The 23,766-nt window shown below is 32.4% G+C and overlaps 5 protein-coding genes and 1 pseudogene across 6 annotated transcripts; 5 read left to right on the top strand and 1 right to left on the bottom strand.

The window, feature by feature from the left end:
- The first annotated feature begins 525 nt into the window (after positions 1–525).
- LOC120206441 (probable polygalacturonase) lies at positions 526–4,009 on the top strand. The gene is made up of 6 exons (XM_039206088.1): positions 526–673; positions 763–1,104; positions 2,520–2,640; positions 2,739–2,913; positions 2,994–3,064; positions 3,147–4,009. Exons 1-6 carry the CDS (start codon positions 650–652, stop codon positions 3,839–3,841), a joined length of 1,428 nt encoding a protein of 475 aa, XP_039062019.1. The 5' UTR covers positions 526–649; the 3' UTR covers positions 3,842–4,009.
- LOC120206445 (heavy metal-associated isoprenylated plant protein 12-like) lies at positions 2,163–23,342 on the top strand. 2 transcript variants are annotated; one of them, XM_039206093.1, is made up of 5 exons: positions 2,163–2,174; positions 15,618–15,623; positions 18,218–18,230; positions 22,867–22,942; positions 23,029–23,342. In XM_039206093.1, the coding sequence occupies exons 3-5, from the start codon at positions 18,225–18,227 to the stop codon at positions 23,325–23,327; spliced, it is 381 nt and encodes a 126-aa protein (XP_039062024.1). In that variant the 5' UTR covers positions 2,163–2,174; positions 15,618–15,623; positions 18,218–18,224; the 3' UTR covers positions 23,328–23,342. The 2 variants fall into 2 exon arrangements, with proteins under 2 accessions (XP_039062024.1, XP_039062023.1); XM_039206092.1 differs by lacking the exons at positions 2,163–2,174; positions 15,618–15,623; positions 18,218–18,230 and adding an exon at positions 22,728–22,763.
- On the top strand, positions 4,374–23,368 carry LOC120206447 (annotated as a pseudogene).
- Positions 10,394–10,944, bottom strand: LOC120206420. Its single transcript, XM_039206074.1, has 2 exons — positions 10,688–10,944; positions 10,394–10,574 (listed from the first exon to the last, which is right to left on the bottom strand). The coding sequence occupies exons 1-2, from the start codon at positions 10,942–10,944 to the stop codon at positions 10,394–10,396; spliced, it is 438 nt and encodes a 145-aa protein (XP_039062005.1).
- On the top strand, positions 13,272–14,002 carry LOC120206446 (heavy metal-associated isoprenylated plant protein 39-like). The gene is made up of 3 exons (XM_039206094.1): positions 13,272–13,399; positions 13,510–13,585; positions 13,735–14,002. Exons 1-3 carry the CDS (start codon positions 13,394–13,396, stop codon positions 13,893–13,895), a joined length of 243 nt encoding a protein of 80 aa, XP_039062025.1. The 5' UTR covers positions 13,272–13,393; the 3' UTR covers positions 13,896–14,002.
- On the top strand, positions 19,376–20,365 carry LOC120206444 (heavy metal-associated isoprenylated plant protein 12-like). The gene is made up of 3 exons (XM_039206091.1): positions 19,376–19,467; positions 19,570–19,645; positions 19,801–20,365. Exons 1-3 carry the CDS (start codon positions 19,462–19,464, stop codon positions 20,115–20,117), a joined length of 399 nt encoding a protein of 132 aa, XP_039062022.1. The 5' UTR covers positions 19,376–19,461; the 3' UTR covers positions 20,118–20,365.
- Positions 23,369–23,766: the final 398 nt, after the last annotated feature.

Below are 23,766 nucleotides of genomic sequence, written 5' to 3'. Positions count from 1 at the left end.
TAATTTATTTTAAATAATTTATTAGTATGGATTGATTTATTTTAAAATCTGGATTGATTTATTTTAAATAATTTATTATTGTAGTTGTATGGATTATTTAAATTTCAGTATTATAAAACTAAAATTATTTAAATCTTAGTATTACAAAACTCTTTTAAATTTAAAAAATCAGTTTATTTATATTTCAGTTCATTTTAACAGTCTGCAAATGTTAAAAAAACAAACAGTCTTCTTCTTGCAGACTGTAGACTTTTGATCTAACTCTTCTGCTGTAAATGTCTGCAGATGTGATCCGTAGACTGAAGACTTTTTATCTCTACAAAAACAAACAACCCCTTAGCGATGCATCCAGTTCTGTACTTTTAGATCCAAAGGCTGTAATAAAAAGTAATCAGATCAAAACTGGAACCGTTTTAGCCATGCAAAGCATGATATCACCGTCCATCATAAATAGTAACTAAAAGGAGGTTATTCACATAAGCACGCAATTTCAACAGTGTAATTTAGTTTCCTCGCGCGTCGTACTTTTATAGCTTCGAAAATCGCAATGGCATTTCAAATTAACGTTACAAAATCAGTTCTCACAAAGAAACAATGATTTTCTCGTGAATCCTTTTTCCTCACAATAATCTCGCTTCGCTTTTCAGCAATGGAGTTTTCAGGAAAATCCAAGGTAATGTATGTACTTGCGATTTTGCAGTCCTGTCAGTATTTTTTTTCCAGAAAACTGTCAAAACACTGATATTTTCTTGCTTTATTTAGGTGCTGTTGGGGAAGTTCATCTCGGCAATATTTTTATGGGAATTACTGAGATCAAACGTAGTAGAATGTGGAGCTGTGGGGCTTCCGACGAATAGCATCACGTTTTCGGCGCTAAATTGTCGCAAACACAGCGCGGTTTTGACGGATTTTGGCGGGATCGGCGATGGAAAAACTTCCAACACGAAGGCGTTCAAAGCTGCGATTACGAATCTTAGCCATGTTGCGGCGGACGGTGGCGCACAGCTCATTGTGCCGCCAGGGAAGTGGCTAACTGGGAGCTTTAATCTCACCAGCCATTTCACGCTTTTTGTCCATAAAGATGCTGTTATTCTTGGATCTCAGGTACAATTTCCGTCCTCCAATTCTCGCTCACTCAACTCTGGACTTTGCTACGATTAAAGTTTCATCTTAAGTTTCATTTTTTGTCATCGGTACTAATAATTAAAATTTCTGTTTAATTTAATATTTAAGTTAATTTAGATTTCGACTCAATTATTAATTATATATTTGCTTTTATTTCAAGTACAATGAACATTTTTGAAAGATGCTTTTATCTTTACATTATAGTATAAATATTTAAATAAAACTATTAAGATTTATCATCTAATAATATTTGAAAGATTTAAAGATAATTTAATTTTTACAAATTACTTTAACAAATCATTTCTGATTAAAAAAATAGTTATTAATTACACTCATATGTGCTTTTTTAAAAATGTATATTATTAAAGGATTATTTTTTTATGTGATATAGATTATATAATATAGGTGAAAATAAAATAATCTCATCCAAGATAAAAAAAGGGTTGTTCTGAACTTAATCGTTGGAACATAAACTCAACTCATATGGTTGAAAGGATTTATTTCTATATTTATTATTAAATCCAACATAAGTTTTTAAGCTCTCTCGAATATTGGATTACACTTATCTTAGATGAGTAATCTAAGCCTCTAATTAGGGAAGGACACGAATTTTATGTTATGTTAGTGGACTTGAACTTTTTAAATTTTAGGTGGCGACCCGTTCGTCTCGGTCCATCTCTACCTTAAGATGGTTCTACTACCAATTGTTGACATTTCACCTTCCAACTTTTCTAGTTGTTCACTTTTTCTTTTGAACCTTTGACGAAATTGCTCGTTTCTGGTTTAAAATAGTAACTACTACTTGAATTTTCTGACTTGTGCACATGAACTGTTGTATATGATGCTGTGCATATACCGGTTTTTCTTTCGGTTAGGTCATAAAGTTATCTGCCAATTCTATTAGTCAAAACACTTTAGGCCATTGCTACCTAACATCCTATACAAAAGTGCGAGTAGAATACCAAACTTTAGATAAACTACCAACTACTTAATGACCATAATGTTTCATGCTCTTATAGTTTCTGGGGCTTGGTGATGTTTTGAATTTGGTTGGTTTTAGTTTTTGAATTTTTTTTGACTTGACTTATACGATGTAGGTTAAAGTAAATAAATCATATAGACAAAAAAATACATTCGAATAACAAAAATTAAATATATATTACTTAAGTATGATATAAAGGCTTTAAAAAAATTGGCATATCAAATTTAATAGCTATTTCTTGTGTCAACCAAAATTTAAAAGTAGGACTAACAATGACAAATTAGAGTTTAGGGATTAAACCTGTAATTTATGTATAGTAAAGGGACTAACATAATGTATATTAAAGTAGCATAATGGCGATGGTCATGAATCTTGTTTGATGTTTACCTAATCTTTGAAAACGAAAAAACAGGATGAATCAGAATGGCCTCCTGTTGCTCTTCTGCCATCATACGGGCTGGGAAGAGATGCCCCTGGTGGAAGGCTCAGCAGTCTTATTTTCGGCACCAACCTCACAGATGTTGTCATTACAGGTAACCAAAACACTATCTCACCTTAAATATCCATACATGCTGAATCGTATCGAATCGATTGAATTAAATGGGGGAGTTTATATGACTTGTAACGAAAGGTAATAACGGCACCATCGACGGCCAAGGTGCATACTGGTGGAAGCAGTTCAAGGAGAGCAAAATGACTGTAACCAGACCCTACATGATTGAAATTATGTATTCGAAACAGGTTCAGATATCGAATCTAACGTTGGTTAACTCGCCGTCATGGAATGTTCATCCTGTATACAGCAGGTTGGTTTAGTCTCTAATAAACACTTCATTATCCCCATGAAATCAAATCAAAACATTTGATTGAATGTTGAATTTCGCAGTGATATAATCATCCAACACTTGACTGTTCTTGCACCGGTTGATTCTCCTAATACAGATGGAATAGACCCAGGTTTGGTTTTTTGTACTCAGCGGCTACAGTTCTGTCATTAGTTGATATGAGCCCTTGATGGTGCTATTTGTTTTATTTCTAGATTCATGTACGAACACTCGAATCGAAGACAGTTTTGTTGTCTCCGGAGACGACTGCATTGCCGTTAAAAGCGGATGGGATGAATACGGTATCAAATTCAACATGCCAACCAAGCAACTCGTGATCAGAAGGTTCACCTGCATTTCCCCTAGCAGCGCCGCCATTGCTCTCGGGAGCGAGATGTCCGGTGGGATCAAAGACGTAAGAGCCGAAGACATTACAGCGATCAATACAGAATCCGGTGTGAGGATCAAAACTGGAGTGGGAAGAGGAGCTTACGTCAAAAGCATTTACGTCAGAAACATGACATTGAATACAATGAAGTACGTGTTCTGGATGACGGGTGATTATGGATCGCATCCAGGTGACAAGTTCGATCCGAATGCTTTCCCCGTAATCAAAGGAATCAATTACAGGGACATTGTGGCAGATAATGTCACACGGTCGGCACAACTGGATGGAATCGGAAGACATCCTTTCACCGATATTTGCATTTCCAATGTCGACATCAAACTGACCGCAAAACCAAAAGAAGTGCAATGGAACTGCACCGAGGTTCAGGGAGTTACCAACCGTGTGAGCCCCGCACCATGTGGTTTGTTGCCTCGAAAGGAAATCGAGTGTCCCTTCCCTAAGGACAGGCTGCCCATCGAAGATGTCGAGTTGAAGACTTGTTCTATCAGCGGCAACTTCTAATAACCATTTAATTTACTTTATCCTTGCTGCTTATAATGGAGACCTAATATGTTATATATATATATATATATTATACAGGTATGGTGTAAAAGACTGTTCGGACGAGTGTTTAAATGTGTGGAATTCGAATATATATATATATTCGTATGTTAAAAAGAATCATATTTTATACTTATGTGCTGTATATTCAAATTTAATAAGATAAAATGTAATAAATATCACTAAATTATGCTTAAATAATTATTTTAATCTTCAAAATTTGAAATTTATAAAATAGACATTAAATTTACCAAATCAGTACAAAATAATCATTTTCATGTTATAATAATTATAAAATAAATAAATTTTAAGAATAATTTGATAAATTTAATTATATATGCAAAATGATTTAATAAATTTAATAATTATTTTAGAATTTTTAAAAAATTATTAACAAAAAATAGTTTAATATTTTAACTTTGATCAATTTAATATATTACCACGTGCAAAGTCCACGTCATAGAAATTTGTTCGGCTCCTTCGGAACACGAGGCAATGGCGGACGTGCAGATGGCTGACGCGGAGACATTCGCCTTCCAGGCCGAGATCAACCAGCTCCTGAGCTTGATCGTCAATACCTTTTACAGTAACAAGGAGATTTTCCTTCGTGAGCTTATTAGCAATGCCTCTGATGTACGTATTCGTCGTCTCTGTTACTGCTTTTTTGAAAATTTGAAGGAAAAAAATATATATGCTTAAGGTTTAGATTGTGGTTATTGGCCTAGTAGTTAGCTCTTCCGTAGACGTTTTGCTGTTGAATGATGATCTCTGTGGCTAGAAGATCAATTTATTGTTTTAATGTTAGGGTGATTTTAAATCGAGCGGATTTGTTTTTGAATTTTGTAGCAAGCAAGAAACATTTGAAGTTTTTCGTTTAGAAAATTTTCAGTCGTTTTGCTTGCTTTTTGAATGAGAATGCCTGATTAATTTGGTTATGTTGTGTTGCAGGCTTTGGATAAGATCCGATTCGAGAGCCTGGCTGATAAGAGCAAGTTAGATGATCAACCAGAGCTTTTCATTAGGCTTGTGCCGGACAAGATCAACAAGACCCTCTCCATCATTGACAGTGGCATTGGCATGATTAAAGCAGATAATGCCAGCTTAGATGTGGTCGAAATTGCTTGAAATGATGTCATTTGTATTGACATAGCTTCTTAATTGCGTTGCTGTCTGTAAATTCAGATTTGGTGAACAACTTGGGTACAATTGCAAGGTCTGGAACGCACTGCAAGCCGGAGCCGACGTGAGCATGATCGGACAATTCGGTGTTGGTTTCTACTCTGCTTACCTCGTTGCTGAGAATGTCATTGTGACCACCAAGTACAATGATGACGAGCAGTACATTTGGGAGTCCCAAGCTTGTGGTTCCTTCACTGTCACCAGAGATGTCGATGGAGAGCAACTCGGTAGGGGTACTAAGATTACTCTCTTCCTTAAGGAAGATTAGGTAAATATTTCGCTTGTTTCCGACTAAACTTTATAAGAATTAATCTGTATGATCTCGGAATTTGAATTGTTGTTTGCTGATTGTATTTGCAGTTAGAGTACTTGGAGGAGAGGAGGATCAAGGATCTAGTGAAGAAGCACTCCGAGTTTATTAGCTATCCAATATACCTCTGGACCGAGAAGACAACCAAGAAAAAGATCAGCGACGATGAAGATGACGAACCCAAGAAAGATGAGGAAGGAAATGTTGAAGATGTCGATGAGGAGGAGAACAAATCGAAGAAGAAGAAGATCATGGAAGTGTCTCATGAGTGGCAACTAATCAACAAGCAGAAACCGATCTGGTTGCGTAAGCCAGAGGAGATCACTAAAGAGGAGTATGCCTCTTTCCACAGGAGCTTGACCAATGATTGGGAGGAACATCTTGCCTCCGTCGAAGGACAGCTCGAGTTCAAGGCCATTCTCTTTGTACCGAAGCGGGCTCCGTTTGATCGCTTCGACACTAGGAAGAAGATGAACAACATCAAGCTTTATGTTAGGAGGGTGTTCATTATGGACAATTGCGAGGAGCTTATCCCCCAGTACCTTGGATTCGTGAAAGGCGTAGTCGACTCGGATGACTTGCCACTCAACATCTCTCGTGAGATGTTACAACAGAACAAGATTTTGAAGGTGATTAGGAAGAACATTGTGAAAAAGTGCATTGAGATGTTCAATGAGATCGCCGAGAACAAGGACTACAACAAATTCTACGAGTCTTTTTCGGAGAACCTGAAATTGGGTATTCATGAAGACAGCCAAAACAGGGCTAAGCTAGCCCACCTTCTCCGATACCACTCGACCAAGAGTGGCGATGAGTTGACAAGCTTGAAGGACTATGTCACTAGAATGAAGGAGGGGCAGAAAGATATTTATTACAACACTGGTTAAAGCAAGAAGGCAGTGGAGAATTCCCCGTTCTTGGAGAAACTGAAGAAGAAAGGATACGAAGTTCTTTTCATGGTGGATGCCATTGATGAGTATGCGGTTGGGCAGTTAAAGGAATACGATGGCAAGAAGCTCGTCTCCGCCACGAAGGAAGGTCTGAAGCTTGAAGACGAAACCGAGGAAGAGAAAAAGAAAATGGAGGAGGAGAAGAAGTCTTTCGAGGATCTGCGCAAGACAATTAAGGATATCTTAGGAGACGAAAGTGAAGGTTGTAGTCTCCGACAGGATCGTCGATTCGCCTTGTTGCCTGGTTACCGGAGAGTACGGGTGGAGTGCTAACATGGAAAGGATCATGAAAGCGCAGGCACTGAGGATAACAGCATGAGTTCTTACATGTCCAGCTAGAAGACTGTGGAAATCAATCCCGACAATGGAATCATGGAAGAGCTGAGGGAGAGAGCTGAAGCTGATAAGAACGATAAGTCGGTCAAGGATCTCGTGCTGTTGCTGTTTGAGACGGCGCTTTTGACATCTGGGTTCAGCCTGGACGATCCCAACACATCCGCAGCTAGAATCCGTAGAATGCTGAAACTGGGTCTGAGCATTCGATGAGGATGAAACCGGTGGTGATCATGCCGACATGCCTGCTCTCGAGGAAGATGAAGCCGAGGGAAGCAAGATGGAGGAGGTTGATTGAAATTATAAGAAAAGTTTAGCTCAAGTTTCTTTATGCCGGTGAAGTGGAGTCCGTAAGGCGGTGGATTCTGTGAGGCTTACCCGTCTCCTTGTCTTCTCTGTTTCCGTCATCTATTTCGCCATTCATAAAATCAAATGTCTTGAGGTCTCAATAGGTTGTCTAAATATTAAGTGTCAAAATATTACTCAGTCTGTTCATTTTCTCTAGTGTTCTTGGTAATGATCTAAAAGTATAGTGATTTTCAAATTTTGTTATATGAACCGTGGTTAAATCAAGAACAAGCGTTGGGATGCGACCACGTACAGCACCGGGCGAAGTTAATGATCCCACTACCGAGAACCCAGAATCAAGAAACAACAGGGTAAACAAAACCGGATAAAAATGGTGAATACATGAGAAACGAATTATGTTCTTTCAGTCATGGGGCCACCGGCAATCCCAACAAACAGCAAAAGCCGAATGATAATATCAAAGGAAGGAGGAGGAATGGATTGTAAGGCCCGATGTCGGCGATCAGTCAAGCCGTCATCGGAAGGGGAACCGAAGGCGAAGGCGAATCCAGAAAGGAAATTATAAATACAATAGTAGATACCATATAAATGTTTATTTTAACATATCTCAAATAAATTAGCTGACCCTATTCCCATATGTAATGGGGTAAGAGGAGGTAGGGTAGTAGGTTGCTCCAACATCAGGTTGAGAGCAGCTTCTGTGGAAGACTTCCTTTATGAATTACCCTAAATGGGACTCGATCCCACGACTACAAGACTAAGAACCTTGTGCTCCATCAACTGAGCTATACGGACAATTAAATGTATAGAATGTATTCAAGTCTTAATCATAATAAACTTGTATAGAATTACTAATGAAATTAACTGCAAAATTGAAAATACGCTACAAAGTAATTCTAAAAATTTGACTTTTTCCCATCCACCGAACACTTAAATCCCACTTGTGTAATCTATAAAAGTATCATTTGAATGTCATTTGATATATTTAAATAATTTTAAATCTTAAATTTCAAATAAAACAGAAGATAAAGTCACATTTAATACTTAAACTATCAATTTTATCTATTTTAATATCTAAATTTTTATTTTTTATTTCATTTCAATACTTCAATCCAAACTTTAACGTTAAATTTTTGTAATAAAGTTTGAAAATTTAAGTAGTAAAACAGATCAAAACAGATAATTTTGGTGTTAAACGCATTAATCTTTTAACGACGGGTACTAAAATGAAACAAACGCTAAATGTTAAGTATGATTTTGAAAAAATTAAAAATTTAAATACTAAAACAGACAATAAATAATAGTTTAAATACTAAATGCGTAGTTTACCCTAATATATATACAATATAATCCCATTTGTAGAATATCTTTTATATAAGTGGATGAAACAATAATCCTAAAACATTTGTCACCATTTTAAAAACATATATTTGTATATAACAATAATCCTAACCGACATATGAAGAAACATATACTTCAATGCATATAACAAAAATGTCATCCCATTTGTCTCCTTCAGTTAGGGGTGTAAACGAGCCGAGTCGAGCTCGAGTATTGCTGAGCTCGACTCGAAAATTCTGAAATGAAGCTCGACTCGAACTCGAAATCCTGAACTGAAGCTCGTGAGTAGTTCGAAAAGGCTCGAAATGAAAAAAAATCTTAAATTTAACTAGATTGAAGCCTCAAACTCAAACCTGAATCTTAAATATATAAAAGTCTTACTGTATTTTTTTAAAAAAAAATCAACACTTAAATGTTAATATTATTAATAATTTATTTTTTTTAAAATAAAATCTTAATATATTATATTTTCGAACTGCTCACGAGCTTTTCGAGTCGAGTATCAAACAGCTCGTTTCGGCTCATTAAGAATTCGAGTCCAGCTCGAATCGAGTTCATTTGATCCGAGTATTTATCGAACCTTGACCGAGTTGATCTCGAGTAACTCGCGATCTGTCTCGTCTCATTTACAACCATATCTTCAATTCTCCATTACAAATCAATCCTACTTTCAATTAATACATATAAAACAGTTAAAAAAATATTTCAGAAATTTCAAATTTAGCAATAAATTAGCCTTCAACATCAAATTCAAGTGAAATCTTTGAAACTGACACTCGAGCAATCAACAACCGCAAATCCGCAATCAATTTCCAAAAGAAAAAGACAGGCAAAACCCTAATTTAAAAGAGAACCAGAAAATTTTCGTATAACTAATTAGATAGAAAAAATGGTTTTAGAATTTACAGCTAGAGAGCCTCGAGGAACTTGTCGTGTTTGGGTTAAAAATTCGAGTTAAATTTAAGTTCGAATTAAATTCATTTAATTTAATTATTAATCGAATCTATCTTAAATAACTTACGAAGTGTAGCATAGTAGAGATCTTGGAAGAGTCGGTCCTAAGGTGAAAAGGATAGGTAAAGAGGCGGCTGTTTTCACTAAATTACACGTGGCAGAAACAAGAAGCTAGGAAACCCGAGATGTGCGGTGAAGATGAAATCCGATAACTCTAAGTGGTCAGCAAACACCACCACATGATATGACAGCAAGCAGAAGATATTTAAGTGTGGGTCCCTGCATAAACTTGTCGTGTTCTTGTGTTTTGTTTCTGTTTTTTTTAGACATCTTTGGTTCACCCCGTTTGTCTTTCCATGATTGTGATAGAACTTGGACCGGTTTTCATTTCGTCAGATTGGATAAGCCCGACATTAGATTTCGCTTTGCAGTTTGTTTTGCTAGTATCTTCTGCTAGTCATGTTTGTGTATAAAGAATATCTCTTGTTCTTTATATCTAATGGAACGGTGGCAAGAATTAAGTGGCCTTGATCATAAATAAATTATTGTTATTTTTTAAAGTATCGCATTTGATCATTAAGAGTATCAAAAGTATAAACGTTTAATGTCAAATACTGAGTTATTTATAAATAAATATTATTTTTACTTATCTCATATTAATAGAAAACTAACGAAGGGATGTTGTTTCATTTCATGGAGATTCTAAAATCGAATTAGGTTAAAAAGAAAAAAAGAAACTCAAATTATTTTTTATTTATGTTTACGCGTTTTACGCGTATGAGTTTTTTTTTGGTTAAAATAGGTATAAAGGGTTGTTTAGCTGCTCGTTCTATCAGAAACTATCAACTTCTCAGCTTCCTTGGGAGAGTTCTGCAACAATATTTTATCCCCCTGATATCTCCATATCTGTTTGGTAATTATGTCCGCTGCTCGATTGGCTTCTTTAGGTATGTGCTTTAATTCAACCATCCATTTTCTCTTTAGTAGCCTCTCTATATGCTGAAGAATAGTTAGCTTTCTGTGTTCAGTCGACTTGTTTTTGATGAGGTTTATGGCTTCTCTGTTGTCAGATTCCAAAATCACATTCCTCTCTCCCTTCGTCCATGCAACATTTAACCCCTCATGAATGCCCAAAAGTTATGCTTCCAAGATGGAGCAAATCCCAATTTTCTTACCAAAACCCCAGATCCAATTTCCGTTATGATCTCTTGCAATTCCCCTGCACACATCTTCTCCCGTATTTTGTCGTTTAGCTTCGTCTGTATTAATCTTACAGTAGTCTCTGTTTGGTTTTTGCCATTTGTAGTGCTTGCTATTTCTGCTTTTGATATTTTCATTCTTAGCAATTCCTATATTCTGAATATCATGGGATAGTCTTATGGTTTGTTGAATAATGGAATCTCTTTTAATCATTTATGGGTCGAAAATAACCTGGTTTCTTCTTTTCCACATGTACCAGATAACAGAGCTGAAGAAGGTAGGCCAATTCTCGATCCTTGGCGAAGGGATTTGCTTGTTTCAATGTTCTCGATGATCCACTCCTTTATGTTGGTATTCAGGAACTTATCCATTTTCTGGGTACCCAGCAATTCAATCCATATCACCATGACTTTTGGACATAATCTCAGCATGTGGTTTATATCTTCTGCTTCATAATTGCACATAGGGCATCTTTCATCCGTTGTCATATGCCTACGAGCTCTTTCCAGGTTGGTCAGTAATCTGTCGTTTCCTATAAGCCATAGGAAAGTTTTAATTATGGGGATGCTATTATGCTTGGCAATGGTGCACCAGATCTTCTCCTCACTGGCATTGATATTTGCAATCTTCTTATATGCATATTTGAGTTTACGTGTACGAGTTAATAAAATATTAATTTCATTTGTGAAAAGTATGAGAAATTATGTGTTCAAATATTAATTTCATTTGCAATCTTCTTATACGCCATTATTCGAGTAATTTCATTCGAGGAACTAAATAAAATAGTACTTTATAGTCGGGGGATCATTTGTGTTATTTACCCTAATATAACTGTATATTATTAATAAATCAATTGATGATGATAATTACGTGATTTTAAAACTTAAATCAGCTGTTAACATTATTAAATTACCATTACAACTATTTGATTCAAATTTATTTCTTAAAATAAATTTGAATCTAAAATCTTAAAGCTTTTAAGACTTACGATTTATTATAATTTCAATAGCGATAAGTTTCAATATTAAAAAAATTGTTTTCTTCTTTCAGTTTATTTATTAAACGAATTCTGCCTTATATTTTCAAATTATATTAAACAAAATTCAAATTACAATTCTTAATATCGAATAAAATTAATTACCTTGCACTATTTCAAATGACACCTTTCCATCGGATTTCCATCTCACACTTGACTAAGAAAATAACAGTCCTAAGTTGCCTTTGTTTTCAACCGAAGGGCGAGAAAATTGTTTAGCAATTGCAGAGAAGCACAACCACAGATAAAAACAAAAATGATTGGGGGACCTGATAGAACCTAAACGATGGGTTTTAGTCTATTTTAGTATTTAAATTTTTAATTTTTTTAAAATTATATATAATGTTTAATTTTTATTTCATTTTAGTATCCACTCTTTAAACTTTAATGCACTTAGTACCTAAACTATTAGTTTTGATCAATTTTAATATATGAACTTTCAAATTTATTCAAAAATTAACCTTACAATTTTAACACGGGCACTAAAATGAAACAAAAACTAAACTTTAGATATGATTTTGAAAGAATTGAAAGTTCAGATAATAAAATTGACTAAAATTGATAGTTTAATTACTAAACGTGTACATTACGAGAAATTATTTCATGGACTCGACTCACCACGCCATTCATGATCTCAGTGAATGACAACCACAAATTTCAAAAAAACCACACACCTTTTATTTTCATAAGGGAAAGAGATGAAAATTTACCTTGATAAAAAAATGACATGAACAAATATTATTGGTTATGACCATAAATGACGATGTAATTCAGGACCATCTAATAATTTCTCTTACCTTTTTTTTGATAACGTAGGACCTCCCAAGGTCAGACTAAAGAACCCGACCCTACAAGGCAACTTCCGGATGGACTCAAAGAACCCACCACTTTGTACTCCGCTTTTTTTAAGATTCCCAACCAACGCAGTTCAAACCTAGAACATAAAACCAACTCATAATCTCAAGAGCACTTGCTTTGCCAACTGGATCACGCCTGCCGTAGTAATTTCTCTTACTTTGCCTTAAAAATAATGTAAATTAATAACCTTGGTGGGACCCCGAAACCAATCCTAGTTCATTCACTTGCCCAAGCTCAACAATAATAATCGAAGAAATAACACGTCCATTTCCACACTGCTAAATCACAGTGGTCCCCACTTGACCGAGTCAATTTAAATGTTTCTAAAAGTTTGGATTAAGTACACTAAAGGTCCCTAAACTATGATCAGATGGTCATTTTTGTCACTTAACTTTCAAAAATTGTAAATAATCATTAAAAAATATAACAATTGATATGATTAAACGATTTCAACATTTGCTAACTATCATGTCAGTAATTTAACGATCAACGTCAACTAATTCATAAAATTAATATAATTAAATGAGTTTAAGGATAAATTTGGCATAACCAAAAAATAGGAAAAAATATTAATTTGAGTTTACTACAAAAATAAAATAACCCCTTAAACCAACATTTTATGAAAATATAATACATTTTATGATCATTATATAAATTTTAAAAACGTGATGGCAAAAATGATAATTGCATTATAATATAACGACCTTAGGAATTTTTCTCTCTCGAAATTTCCCCACCCACAATCTTTACAATGTGAACTTCAGTTAAACTTTTCCAAAATGATTGATTAATGAGTTATCGTCGACGTACCTTCCACGAACCTGAAAGTCGTTTGCCAAAAAAAAACCTTTTTTGATAAAAAAAAAGGGAGGCAAACAGTAACTTGACTTAAGTTGACTTGAATCGCTATAAATTTCATAAGCTTTCAGCTTTCCTTCAAAGCCAAAGCTATTACAGCACCTTCTTCTTCTTCTAATTTCCTCCCTTTCTTCCCCATCTCGTTTCCCCAGTTTTGCTACACAGAGTATTCCCATAGCTCTAAAATGAAGGTTTTATATATATATATATATATACACACATATACATATATAGTGCTTTTAGACTTTGGAGTCTTGCTTTGATCGAGTTATTAACAGAAACTGGTTTTGTTTTTTGACAGAAGGTTGTGTTGAAATTGGATTTTCACGACAACAAATGCAAACAGAAAGCCATGACGATAGCCTCTGGTGTATCGGGTATTGTATTTTCATAATCAAATAATTAACTTCGAAATTGAATTGGGTCGAATTTTATTTCGAAAACGAGCTTTCTCAAATCTTAATATTATTATTTTCATTTATCAGACTAGAAATTAAAAAAATGAAGTAGTTTATTTTATTGGCAGGGGTTGAATCAGTTGCCATGGACAAGGATCAAAAGCTAACGTTGACAGGGGACATTGATCCGGTGGAGGCAGCGAAGAAACTGAGGAAGAAGCTATGTCACACCGAAATAGTCTCCGTCGGGCCGGCGAAAGAGCCGGAGAAGAAGAAAGAAGAGCCGTAGAAAGAGGAAAAGAAGGACGATCCTAAGAAAAAACAGCCGAAAGAGGCTACAATGACCTACCCCTACCCTCCGATCGCCCAATTCTACCCTCCGGTTCCCTACTGTTACGCTTAGGGGGTGTTTGGTTCAAGGAATGTGATGGGAATCCCACATTCCTATGTTTGGTTGGCCGGGAATCTCATTCCCGGTAATGTTTTATTACCAATAGTAGATTTTTTGGGGTATATTATCGAGAGTGTCATTACCTCCCTTCCCTTAGGTATTGTAACATTACCGGCGTTTTGGACTAAAATGCCCTTAAATTTTTATTTTTTTTCAAAAATATCCTTCTTCTGTCATTAAATAATAAAAATTTCACGAATGTTAAATTAAAAATTTATCCTTAAATTATTTTAGATTTACAAAAAAAGTTTATAATTAAAATTTTATATGAAGTTTAGGGGTTAAATTTTTTTTACCCTTTCATTAAACATTTTTTATATTTTTAATTTTGTAAAAAAATTATATAAATATTATGAATTTAATTTTTTAAAGAAAATATATAAATATTTTACAATTTGTAATATTATACAAATATATAATAAGGACAATTTGGTCAAATATACATTCCAATAATCTTTTATTCATTTGACCAAACACTGTAAAACCTTTGAGGAACATCCAGCTGGTTGCGTTATCTGCTAAATTTTTGCTCATATATATAATTCCAAAGAAAAAAAATTACACAATAAAAAAAATTAAAAACAAGGTGATATGTTAATAAAAAAATTAATATTTAAGTTAACCCTCAACTAATACTAAATTAAACAATAAAAGCAGTAGTTTTCATGTGTGTGTTTTTTGGTACTTGAAAGTTTAGGTCAAGTGACTCTCTCAGTCCAGGGTCATGGTATATCTAAAACTCAATTGAGATTTATATAGGACTTTATAGATTATCCATCAAGAGTGACGGTGGTGAAATTCGAACTTAACCTTACAAATTTAAATTTCTGAATCTAACCACTTGTACTATCAATCATTGGCGTAGTTTCCATGTGTTTGATGGATCATGAATGATTTGGAATCCGTATTCAATCCTTTAAAATTGACGGATCTGTCAACTAAAAAGTAATGCATAGAGAATTATATTTTATATACGCTTATTTGTTTATATTTTAATTACTTTTTATGTATTACATCATGAGTTCAGATTCAAAACTAAATTAATTTTAAAATATTATTACATCATAATTGACGCTTATATAATTTTTTAGATAAAGAAATTTCAAAACAAAATATTTTAGAATCAAAATTGTTTGTCATATAATATTAGTTGATCAGATATATATAAATATGGAAGAAAGCGAAGTTAAATTTTAGGGTAAATCACATATTTAGTATATAAATTATTAATTTAACCCTTAATATTTATATATTCTAATCCTTAATATTTATATATTCTATTAATTTATTTTTAATTTAAATTTAATTTAATAAATTAATCATTCAATCTAGATTTGACATGTGTCGACATATAATTATGACATATTTCATTAATAGCACATGTCACTATCTAATTTGATTTTTTATTTTAATTTTATTTTTAATTAAATAATTTTTTTATCCAATTGAATGATGACATATGTAATCTTTAGTCGAAAAGGAGAACGGATAAAGTTAAAATACATTCGTGGGGGTTAAACTTAGGACTCATGGGAGGAGAACAAAGCCTTTTCCACATAGCCAAATGTCTCATTTGGGTTAAAAGCTTAACACCAACATTAAATTATTTCTTAACATTATTAATGATATAAAGATAAATAAATAAAAATATTCGAATGATATTTAACTTTAAATAAATTTATATTTTTAAACAAAACAAGTTTAATATTTCTATAATTTTCATGGTTATCAAAACCGGATCGGATCGACCAGTTCAACCGGTTGAATCGTGAACTAGTGCCCTGTCCGGTCCGGTTAACTTCCAAAACCAATTTTGCAATGAATCGGCTGAGAACCGGTAGAACCGACTGAGAACCGGCAAAACCGACTGAGAACCTACTGAGAACCGGCAAAACCGGTTTGAACCGCCGGTTCTATTTTTTTCTTTTTAAAAAAATCAAATCAAACGACGTCGTTTGTTAAACGAGCCGAGTCGAACTCAAGTATTGTTGAGCTTGACTCGAACATGAAAACTTTAAAAATAAGTTTAACTCGACTCAAAAACTCACGAGCTAAAAATTATCAAGTTCAACTCGAACTCAAAATATAATATTGAAACTTGAACTCGAAAAGGCTCGAACTCAAAAATATTTTAGAAGCTCGATTGAAGCATGAAATTCGAGCTCGATTGAAGCGAAATAATAGTTAGCTCCATGCTCACTAAAAGGCTCCATGATTTTGAATTCCAAATTACCTCTATTATTTATAGAAGTCAATTGGGATGCTCTTATATATTTCTTAGCCATGTGATATTGTTTTGTTCTCATATTTTTACTCTTTAGACTTTAGGGATGCTCTTCTATGTTTCTTAGTCATGTGGGATTGTTTTTATAAAAAAAATTAAACCAAACGACATCGTTTGTTATGATTTTTTTGCCCAAATTTATTTTTTGATTATAATTATATAATTATATTTATTATTTAATATGTTTTACCGTAAATATTATGTTGTAGTTAATTTAAACCATTTTGTTTCACTTGATTTTATGTTTTTAAACTTATATATGTTGTGACTTATGATATTTTTATACATTTTAATATTGTAAACTTAAAAAAGTGTTATATATATATATTAATATTGCTTTGAATATTATGTAAAATTTAAAAAAATATATTTTATATAAAATTCAATTCAAATAGATTGAACCACGATTGAACCAGTACCTTCACCGATTCAAGGTCCGGTTTGATTTTAAAAACATTGATAATTTTAAAGTAAATTTAATATTTTTAAATGAAATTTATGGAAAAATCAAGTAATATAAATATGTTATATTTTTAAACAAAACATTTTAATTGTTTTAGTTATCTTATGCTTTCTATTAGAACGTGTTTGTTTTAATTGTTTTAGTTATCTTTGTTTCTCTATCATTAATAATTTTAAGAAATAAATAAATGTTGGAGTAAAAATTAAACCAAATTTAAGTGTTTGGCTTAGTGGTTAAGACTTTGCTCTCCACCCATTGGCTCCTTCAAACCCTCATAAATTCATCTTAACTCTAGCCTATTTCCTTTTCATTCAAAGGTGACACGTGTTATCGTTTGGTTAGATAAAAAATTTATTTAATGAAATAAAAATTAAATTAATAAAAATAATTAAATTAGGTAGTGACATGTGTCACTAACAACACGTGTCATGATCATGATTAATGGTTAATTTATTAAATTAAATTTAAATTAGGATCAAACTAATAAAAATATATAAATATTAAGCACTAAATGTATAATTATACCAATTCTTTTAATTTCCACATCAGCATTTTTGTCAACTATTAACGGTTGGAGATTTAAGTGACAATAATTAAATAATTTGACGGTCTGATTGATAAAATTAAAAGATCGGTGGCAAAAGTAAGGACTAAATAGTTAGATGGTCAATGATATAATTTACCCAAATAAAATAACCCCTTAAACCCACATTTTATAATAGTTCAATAAATTTTATGGTCATTATATAAATTTAAAAAAATTTAATAACAAAAATGATCATTCATTATAACTTAATGACCTTATGTGTATTTTCTCTCGAAATTTCCCCACCACAATCATTTATAATTTGAATTTTAGTTTTTTTATTAATATAAGTTAAGGATAATGCCCTGTATATTTAAAAATAACTCTTAATCATTTAATATTAAATGTACATTATTAATATTCTTAATGTTCGAACAAAAAATCTTAATAAATAAATAATAATAATTATTTTATGTTCAAACAAAAGACCTTAATAAATAACAATAATTATTCTAACTACAAAGTCACTTAATTCGATAAATCTTTTTCAAAATGTTTTAATTCGGATGTCTCCTACGGAAGTTACTCTTAATCTAGTGTTGGGGACAGCCTACTATCTTACCCCCTTACCCCATTACATATGAGAACAAGGACGTAACTTCTAGGAACCGAGAAAGTAGTTGCCAACAAAACAAAAGCATTTTTTACCCCCCAAAATGAAAAGGGTAAACAGTAACTTGAGGTAAGCCGACTTGAATCGCTGTAAATTTCATAAGCTTTCAGCTTTCCTTCAAAGCCTAAGCTTTTACAGCACCTTCTACTTCTAATTTCCGCCCTTTCTCCCCCAATCTCATTTCCCCAGTTTTGCTACACAGAGTATCCCAGAGCTCTAAAATGAAGGTTAGATTTTAGCTAAACCTTTGGTTAAGTGGAGTTTAACTAAGCATAGATTGAATTATTGTGAAGAAAAAATAATGAGAGAAAAATAGAGATGAAATAAAAGCAGTACTTCACTGATTAACTAAGGCAAATAAATTTTAATATGTTTTTTCAACAGGTATTTATAACTCGACACTCCTAAGTAAATAAAATAAGTAATTATTAAACAAAATATAATAATAAAATAATATCTTAAATTAAAAAATTATCACAAAAGATAAAAGTAAATATTTAAGTATTGTAGTTCTAGTTGAATTTCTCTTCATCTTCTGGATAATGTTATCATAAGTAAATTCCAAATAAATATTTAAATCTTTTAATTCTGATTGAATTCATCTTCTAGATAATATTGATTATCGTCGAAATATGCTTATTTTTAGGCTAATTAACCCAATGAAACTTATGTCTAAAATAGAGCCAAAATGAAACAAATCAATAATATCCTAGCGACAATTAAATAGTAAATACTAATCAAAACATAAAATATTCAATGTTTACCAAATTTTATCATATCATAGTCAGTAGATTAATGTTTAATTTAGACAATTATATAATTTTTAACGAAAGAATGACAAATTAAAAATATATGAATAGTGAAATTACAATTTTATAACTTTTACTCAACAAAGTTACTTTATAATAGACAGTAAACCATTTATGTTCTACCTTTATTGAATAATAGCCTAGGTGGACCTGCAAACAATAGAACTTCATTCACATGTCCGGTTTATTGAAAAAAAAATTAGATGTGTTTGGTTTATCACGTTAAAACTAATAAAGTTTATCTACATTAATTTTTTTAAGATGAATCTTCAACTCTTTATTATACGTAAAAAAAAATGAATAGTTATTTAAAAGTTATTTTGAGATGAATCGACCTTATTAATAGAGATCACGAATGAGATTGTGAAGTTTATCAAATAATTTATAGGTTTATAGTGTGAAATAGTTAAATTTTGTTTTAGAAAAAGGTTGACTGTGTTATCGATGTTTTACACTATACTTTCCACGAACCTGAAAAGAGCAAACAGTAACTTGACTTAAGTTGACTTGAATCGCTATAAATTTCATAAGCTTCCAGCTTTCCTTCAAAGCCTAAGCTTTTACAGCACCTTCCTCTTCTAATTGCCTCTCTTTCGCCCCCATCTCGTTTCCCCACTTTCGCCTCAACGAGTATTCTCAGAGCTCTAAAATGAAGGTTATATATATATATACATATACATTGCTTTTATACTTTGGACTTTGGAGTCTTTCTTTGATCGAAATATTAACAGAATCTTTTTTTTTTTTTTTTTTACAGAAGGTTGTGTTGAAATTGGATTTTCACAACGACAGATGCAAACAGAAAGCCATGAAGAAAGCCTCTGGTGTCTCAGGTATTGTATTTTCATAACAATATAATTAATTTTGAAGTCGAATCGGGTCGAATTTTATTTCAAAAACAAGCTTGCTCAAATCTTAACATATATACTTTTTTCATTTACGAGACTCGGAATTGGAAAAAAAATGTAGTAGTTTATTTTATTGGCAGGGGTTGAATCAGTTGCCATGGACAAGGATCAAAAGCTAACGTTGACAGGGGACGTTGATCCGGTGGAGGCAGTGAAGAAACTGAAGAAGTTATGTCACACCTACATAGTCTCCGTCGGGCCGGCGAAAGAGCCGGAGAAGAAGAAAGAAGAGCCGAAGGAGGAAAAGAAGGAAGATCCTAAGAAAATCCAGCAGAAAGATCAGGTTATAGTAACCTACCCGTACCCGCCGATCGCCCAATGCTATCATCCGGTGCCCTGTTGTTATGTTTACGGTAAAAGCATCGAGGACGATCCAGTTGGTTGCGTTATCTGCTAAATAATTCATATATAAAATAGTTGTTGGAGTAAAGTTGATGAAGAAGACGATAAGCAATAAGTTTTTTATTAGGGTTTTCTTTTTATTATCCATTTTTTTTCTCTTTTTGCACGGCATGGTGGGTTTACTTAGTTTGGATTTTGCTGTGATTTTTCAAGCTCCAACCTATCATGTATTTTGATTTACATATTTAGTATTCTGGGTAAACTGCACTAATGTGTGGGTAATTTTATTTTATTTTATTAAAGCGTGAGAATTTATGTTATAATTATTAATGTTATTGATTTATAATAAAATATTACTATGTGGTTATTTTCTGTTAATTTTCCGATATCATATGTTAATGAAAATTAATATTTAATTTAACTCTTAAACTATTGTTAAATTAAACAATAAATATAGTAGTTTCCTCATGTGTTTGATGGCCCATGACTGATGTTAGACTCCATGTTCCTAGTCTTTAAAATTGCAGATCTGTCAACTAAAAAATAATACATAGAGAATTATTTTATATCTACAGCGACGCATCCAGAAATACTTTTCAGAGTGGACACATATAAGTTAGTAACATTAAATGTTTAAATGAAACGGGTAAGAATAAAATTTCATGGTGGATACCATTCGTAAAATAAGTAACTAATCAAAGAAAACTCAGATTTCATAACTGATTGAATAAAATTCGAATTTTAGGTCACATGATCAAGCCGTGGCTCGGCCACTGTATATATATTTGTTTATTTGTATTTCGATTACTTTTTTTATGTATTATATCATGAGTTAAGATTTAAAACCAAATTTAATTTAAAATTATATCATAACCGAAGCTTACTTAGTATTTAGATAAAAGATTTCCAAAAAATAATATTTTATAATTAAAATTGGTTGTCATGTATTGTTAGTTGATCAGATATAAATATGATGAAACCCTAATCCTGGATGATTGAAGAAAGTGAAGGTTAAATTAGATGTCACTGACTGACTCCTGTCTCTTGAGCCCATGTGACGAGGTACCATTTTTAATAATATCATCAAAGACGACGTAGTGACGTAAGAAGAGAAAGAGCAATATTCAACTTATGGATAATAAAATAAGGACCATTTGGTAAAAAATGAATTCCCAAAATTTAGAGTTGTTACTGAAATTCCCATAGTTTAATGACCAAAATAGAAATAATCTCAAAGTTTAATAATGAATAGCGTAGTTTACCCTAAAATAAGTTGAAACTAAAAATGAAAAGAATACTTTAATATCAAAAACTAATTATTTAAAGGCAAAAATGCATCAGAGGTCCCTATAATTTTAAAAAAAATCAATGTGACCTTGTATTTTTTTTATCTTAACGTAGTCCTCCAACTCAGAAAATAAACTCAATGTGAATCTTTGATCAATGACTTTTGTCGTTGACCGTTATGATATTGATGTGGCAGTTCGATTTACTGACATGGAGATCACGGTGCTGATGTGGCAACCAACGGTAGTTAATAACGTGATAGATGACATGAAGATAGGCTAAATTAGTAACTCAAGTATGGAAGATTGACTGCCACATCAGCATTGTTGATCGTCACATCAATATAATGAACTATCACTATAACACCGTGACGGTTAAAGAAGAAAAACGTTGATCAAAAGACTACATTAAATTTATTTTTTTAAATTAAAAGGTCACGTTAAGAAAAAAATAATACGAGAACGATATTAATTTTTTTTTAAATACAAGAATCCTTGTTTTTTTCGCCTTTTTTAAATGAATAAATGGAAATTGAATATTCAGGAATACTGCTTTCAAGCCGAGTAATTATTACCCAACTAAGAAAAGTAAGCTACTCGACCAGATCTTCCTCAAACACGTGATTGATAAAGACGGATGACCGGAAGACGAAATTGTTTAGCAATCGCAGTGGCAACTGATACAAAACAAACTTTAATTAATTAATTAATTAATTAACAGGATTATCATTATTTTAGATGTTAGTAACATGATAAATGTTTTCTAATTGGAGGGTGAACATAGATTAGTAGAGATTAAATCAATATAATACTTAAATATTAAGTAATTTTTTTTCCAGAATTATAATCCAATTGAATAAAATATAAATATTAAAAATTAAATATATTATTATTTTACATCATTGGACATATTTTTTTATTAATCCAAGTTAAGAACAAGACAGTATTTGTTTACAAATAACTCTTAATTTCTCGATATTGAACGCTCCCACCTTTAATATTCTTTATGCTACTGTGTTCAAATCTGAATCCTCAAAAAATAACAATAATTTATTTACGATAATATTATTTATTTTATTATTTATTTTAAATCAAATGATTTATTTATAACTTTTAATAATAATGAAACTTGACCCCACTTGACCGAGTCAGTCGGAACTCGTAAGGTTTAGTGAAACTTCCCCACCCACAGACTGCGTTTTAAATCGAAGTATCTTCCACGAACCTGAAAGTCGATTCCAAAAAGAAGGCTAACACGTATCTGTCTGACTTGACTTAGGTTGACTCGCCTCTATAAATTTCACAAGCTTCGCCATTTCCATCAAACCCAAAGCTTTTTACACTCCTTCCTCTTCCAACGATTTGGCCCTCTCATTTTCTCTCAAGTTTTTATACACAAAAGCTCCAAAATGAAGGTTAGATTTTACATCTTTTTGTTATTCTGCAAGTAATATACGTTGGCTTTTTAGAATTTGATCGGAATATTAACGGTGAGATGTTTTATTTTGTTTCCGGCAGAAAGTTGTGTTGAAATTGGATTTTCACGACGAGAAATGCAGACAGAAAGCCATGAAGACGGCCTCCGGTATTTCGGGTATGGTATTATTAACGAACTTGTTTTTTTAAGTTCGAAAGCCAGATCTTGAAGAAGAAAGAACCCAACTTTAATTGTTTTTGCAGGGATCGAATCGGTTGCCATGGACAAGGACCACAAACTGACGGTGACCGGAGACATTGATCCGGTGGCGGCGGTGAGGAAACTAAGGAAGCTATGTCACACCGAAATCGTTTCCGTCGGACCGGCGAAAGAGCCGGAGAAGAAGAAAGAAGAGCCCATGAAAGAGGAGAAGAAAGATGAGAAGAAGGACATACACCATCCACCCTACCCGTATACCTTCGTATATTACCCGCCGGTACCGGATTATTACACTCACGGTAAATACGTGGAAGAAGATCCCGCCGGTTGTGTTATCTGCTAAATTTTTTTAAAATTTGAGCTTATCAAGTTTTTTTTTTCTATACATATTACTTTCTTTTCGGAAATAATGTAAAATTTCAATTTTATATTTAATGCACAAATCATTGAATTAGTTTATATTATTTATCAATTTTATAGATAATAAAGTTTATTTTTAAAGTATATATTCATTTATATAATAATGACAATAAAAATAGAAACATTAACACTTTCAAATAATAAAGGGTAAATTATAAATTTCTTCACTTAATTTTACTCTCTCTCCTATTTTACTCATTAAACTTTAATTTTTTTTATTTTCTCACTAAACTTAATATATTGTGTATTTTTTTATCAGTGAACTTTATATTCACTCATTTTTTAATCACTCTGTCGTTAAATAGTTAATGACATTAAAAACGATGTCGTTTTAAAAAAAATTCATTAAAACGACGTCGTTT

The sequence above is a fragment of the Hibiscus syriacus genome, unplaced genomic scaffold, assembly GCF_006381635.1.
Source record: "Hibiscus syriacus cultivar Baekdansim isolate YM2019G1 unplaced genomic scaffold, ASM638163v2 tig00013773_pilon, whole genome shotgun sequence".
Taxonomy (NCBI): Eukaryota; Viridiplantae; Streptophyta; class Magnoliopsida; order Malvales; family Malvaceae; genus Hibiscus; species Hibiscus syriacus.
Note: the sequence above shows the minus strand (reverse complement) of the source record. Positions and strands in the feature narration are given on the sequence as shown.

What these genes read in the sequence shown, in the direction of transcription:
- LOC120206441 (XM_039206088.1), top strand. Translation starts at nt 650, where the DNA reads ATGGAGTTTTCAGGAAAATCCAAG. An exon ending in AGTTTTCAGGAAAATCCAAG is followed by an intron (nt 674 to 762) that starts GTAATGTATGTA and finishes TGCTTTATTTAG; the next exon opens with GTGCTGTTGGGGAAGTTCAT. An exon ending in CACAGATGTTGTCATTACAG is followed by an intron (nt 2,641 to 2,738) that starts GTAACCAAAACA and finishes TTGTAACGAAAG; the next exon opens with GTAATAACGGCACCATCGAC.
- LOC120206420 (XM_039206074.1), bottom strand. Translation starts at nt 10,944, where the DNA reads ATGACAACGGATGAAAGATGCCCTATGTGCAATTATGAAGCAGAAGAT. An exon ending in TGTGGAAAAGAAGAAACCAG is followed by an intron (nt 10,575 to 10,687) that starts GTTATTTTCGAC and finishes TATCAAAAGCAG; the next exon opens with AAATAGCAAGCACTACAAAT.
- LOC120206446 (XM_039206094.1), top strand. An exon ending in GATAGCCTCTGGTGTATCGG is followed by an intron (nt 13,586 to 13,734) that starts GTATTGTATTTT and finishes TTTTATTGGCAG; the next exon opens with GGGTTGAATCAGTTGCCATG.
- LOC120206445 (XM_039206093.1), top strand. An exon ending in GACGGCCTCCGGTATTTCGG is followed by an intron (nt 22,943 to 23,028) that starts GTATGGTATTAT and finishes TTGTTTTTGCAG; the next exon opens with GGATCGAATCGGTTGCCATG.
- LOC120206444 (XM_039206091.1), top strand. An exon ending in GAAAGCCTCTGGTGTCTCAG is followed by an intron (nt 19,646 to 19,800) that starts GTATTGTATTTT and finishes TTTTATTGGCAG; the next exon opens with GGGTTGAATCAGTTGCCATG.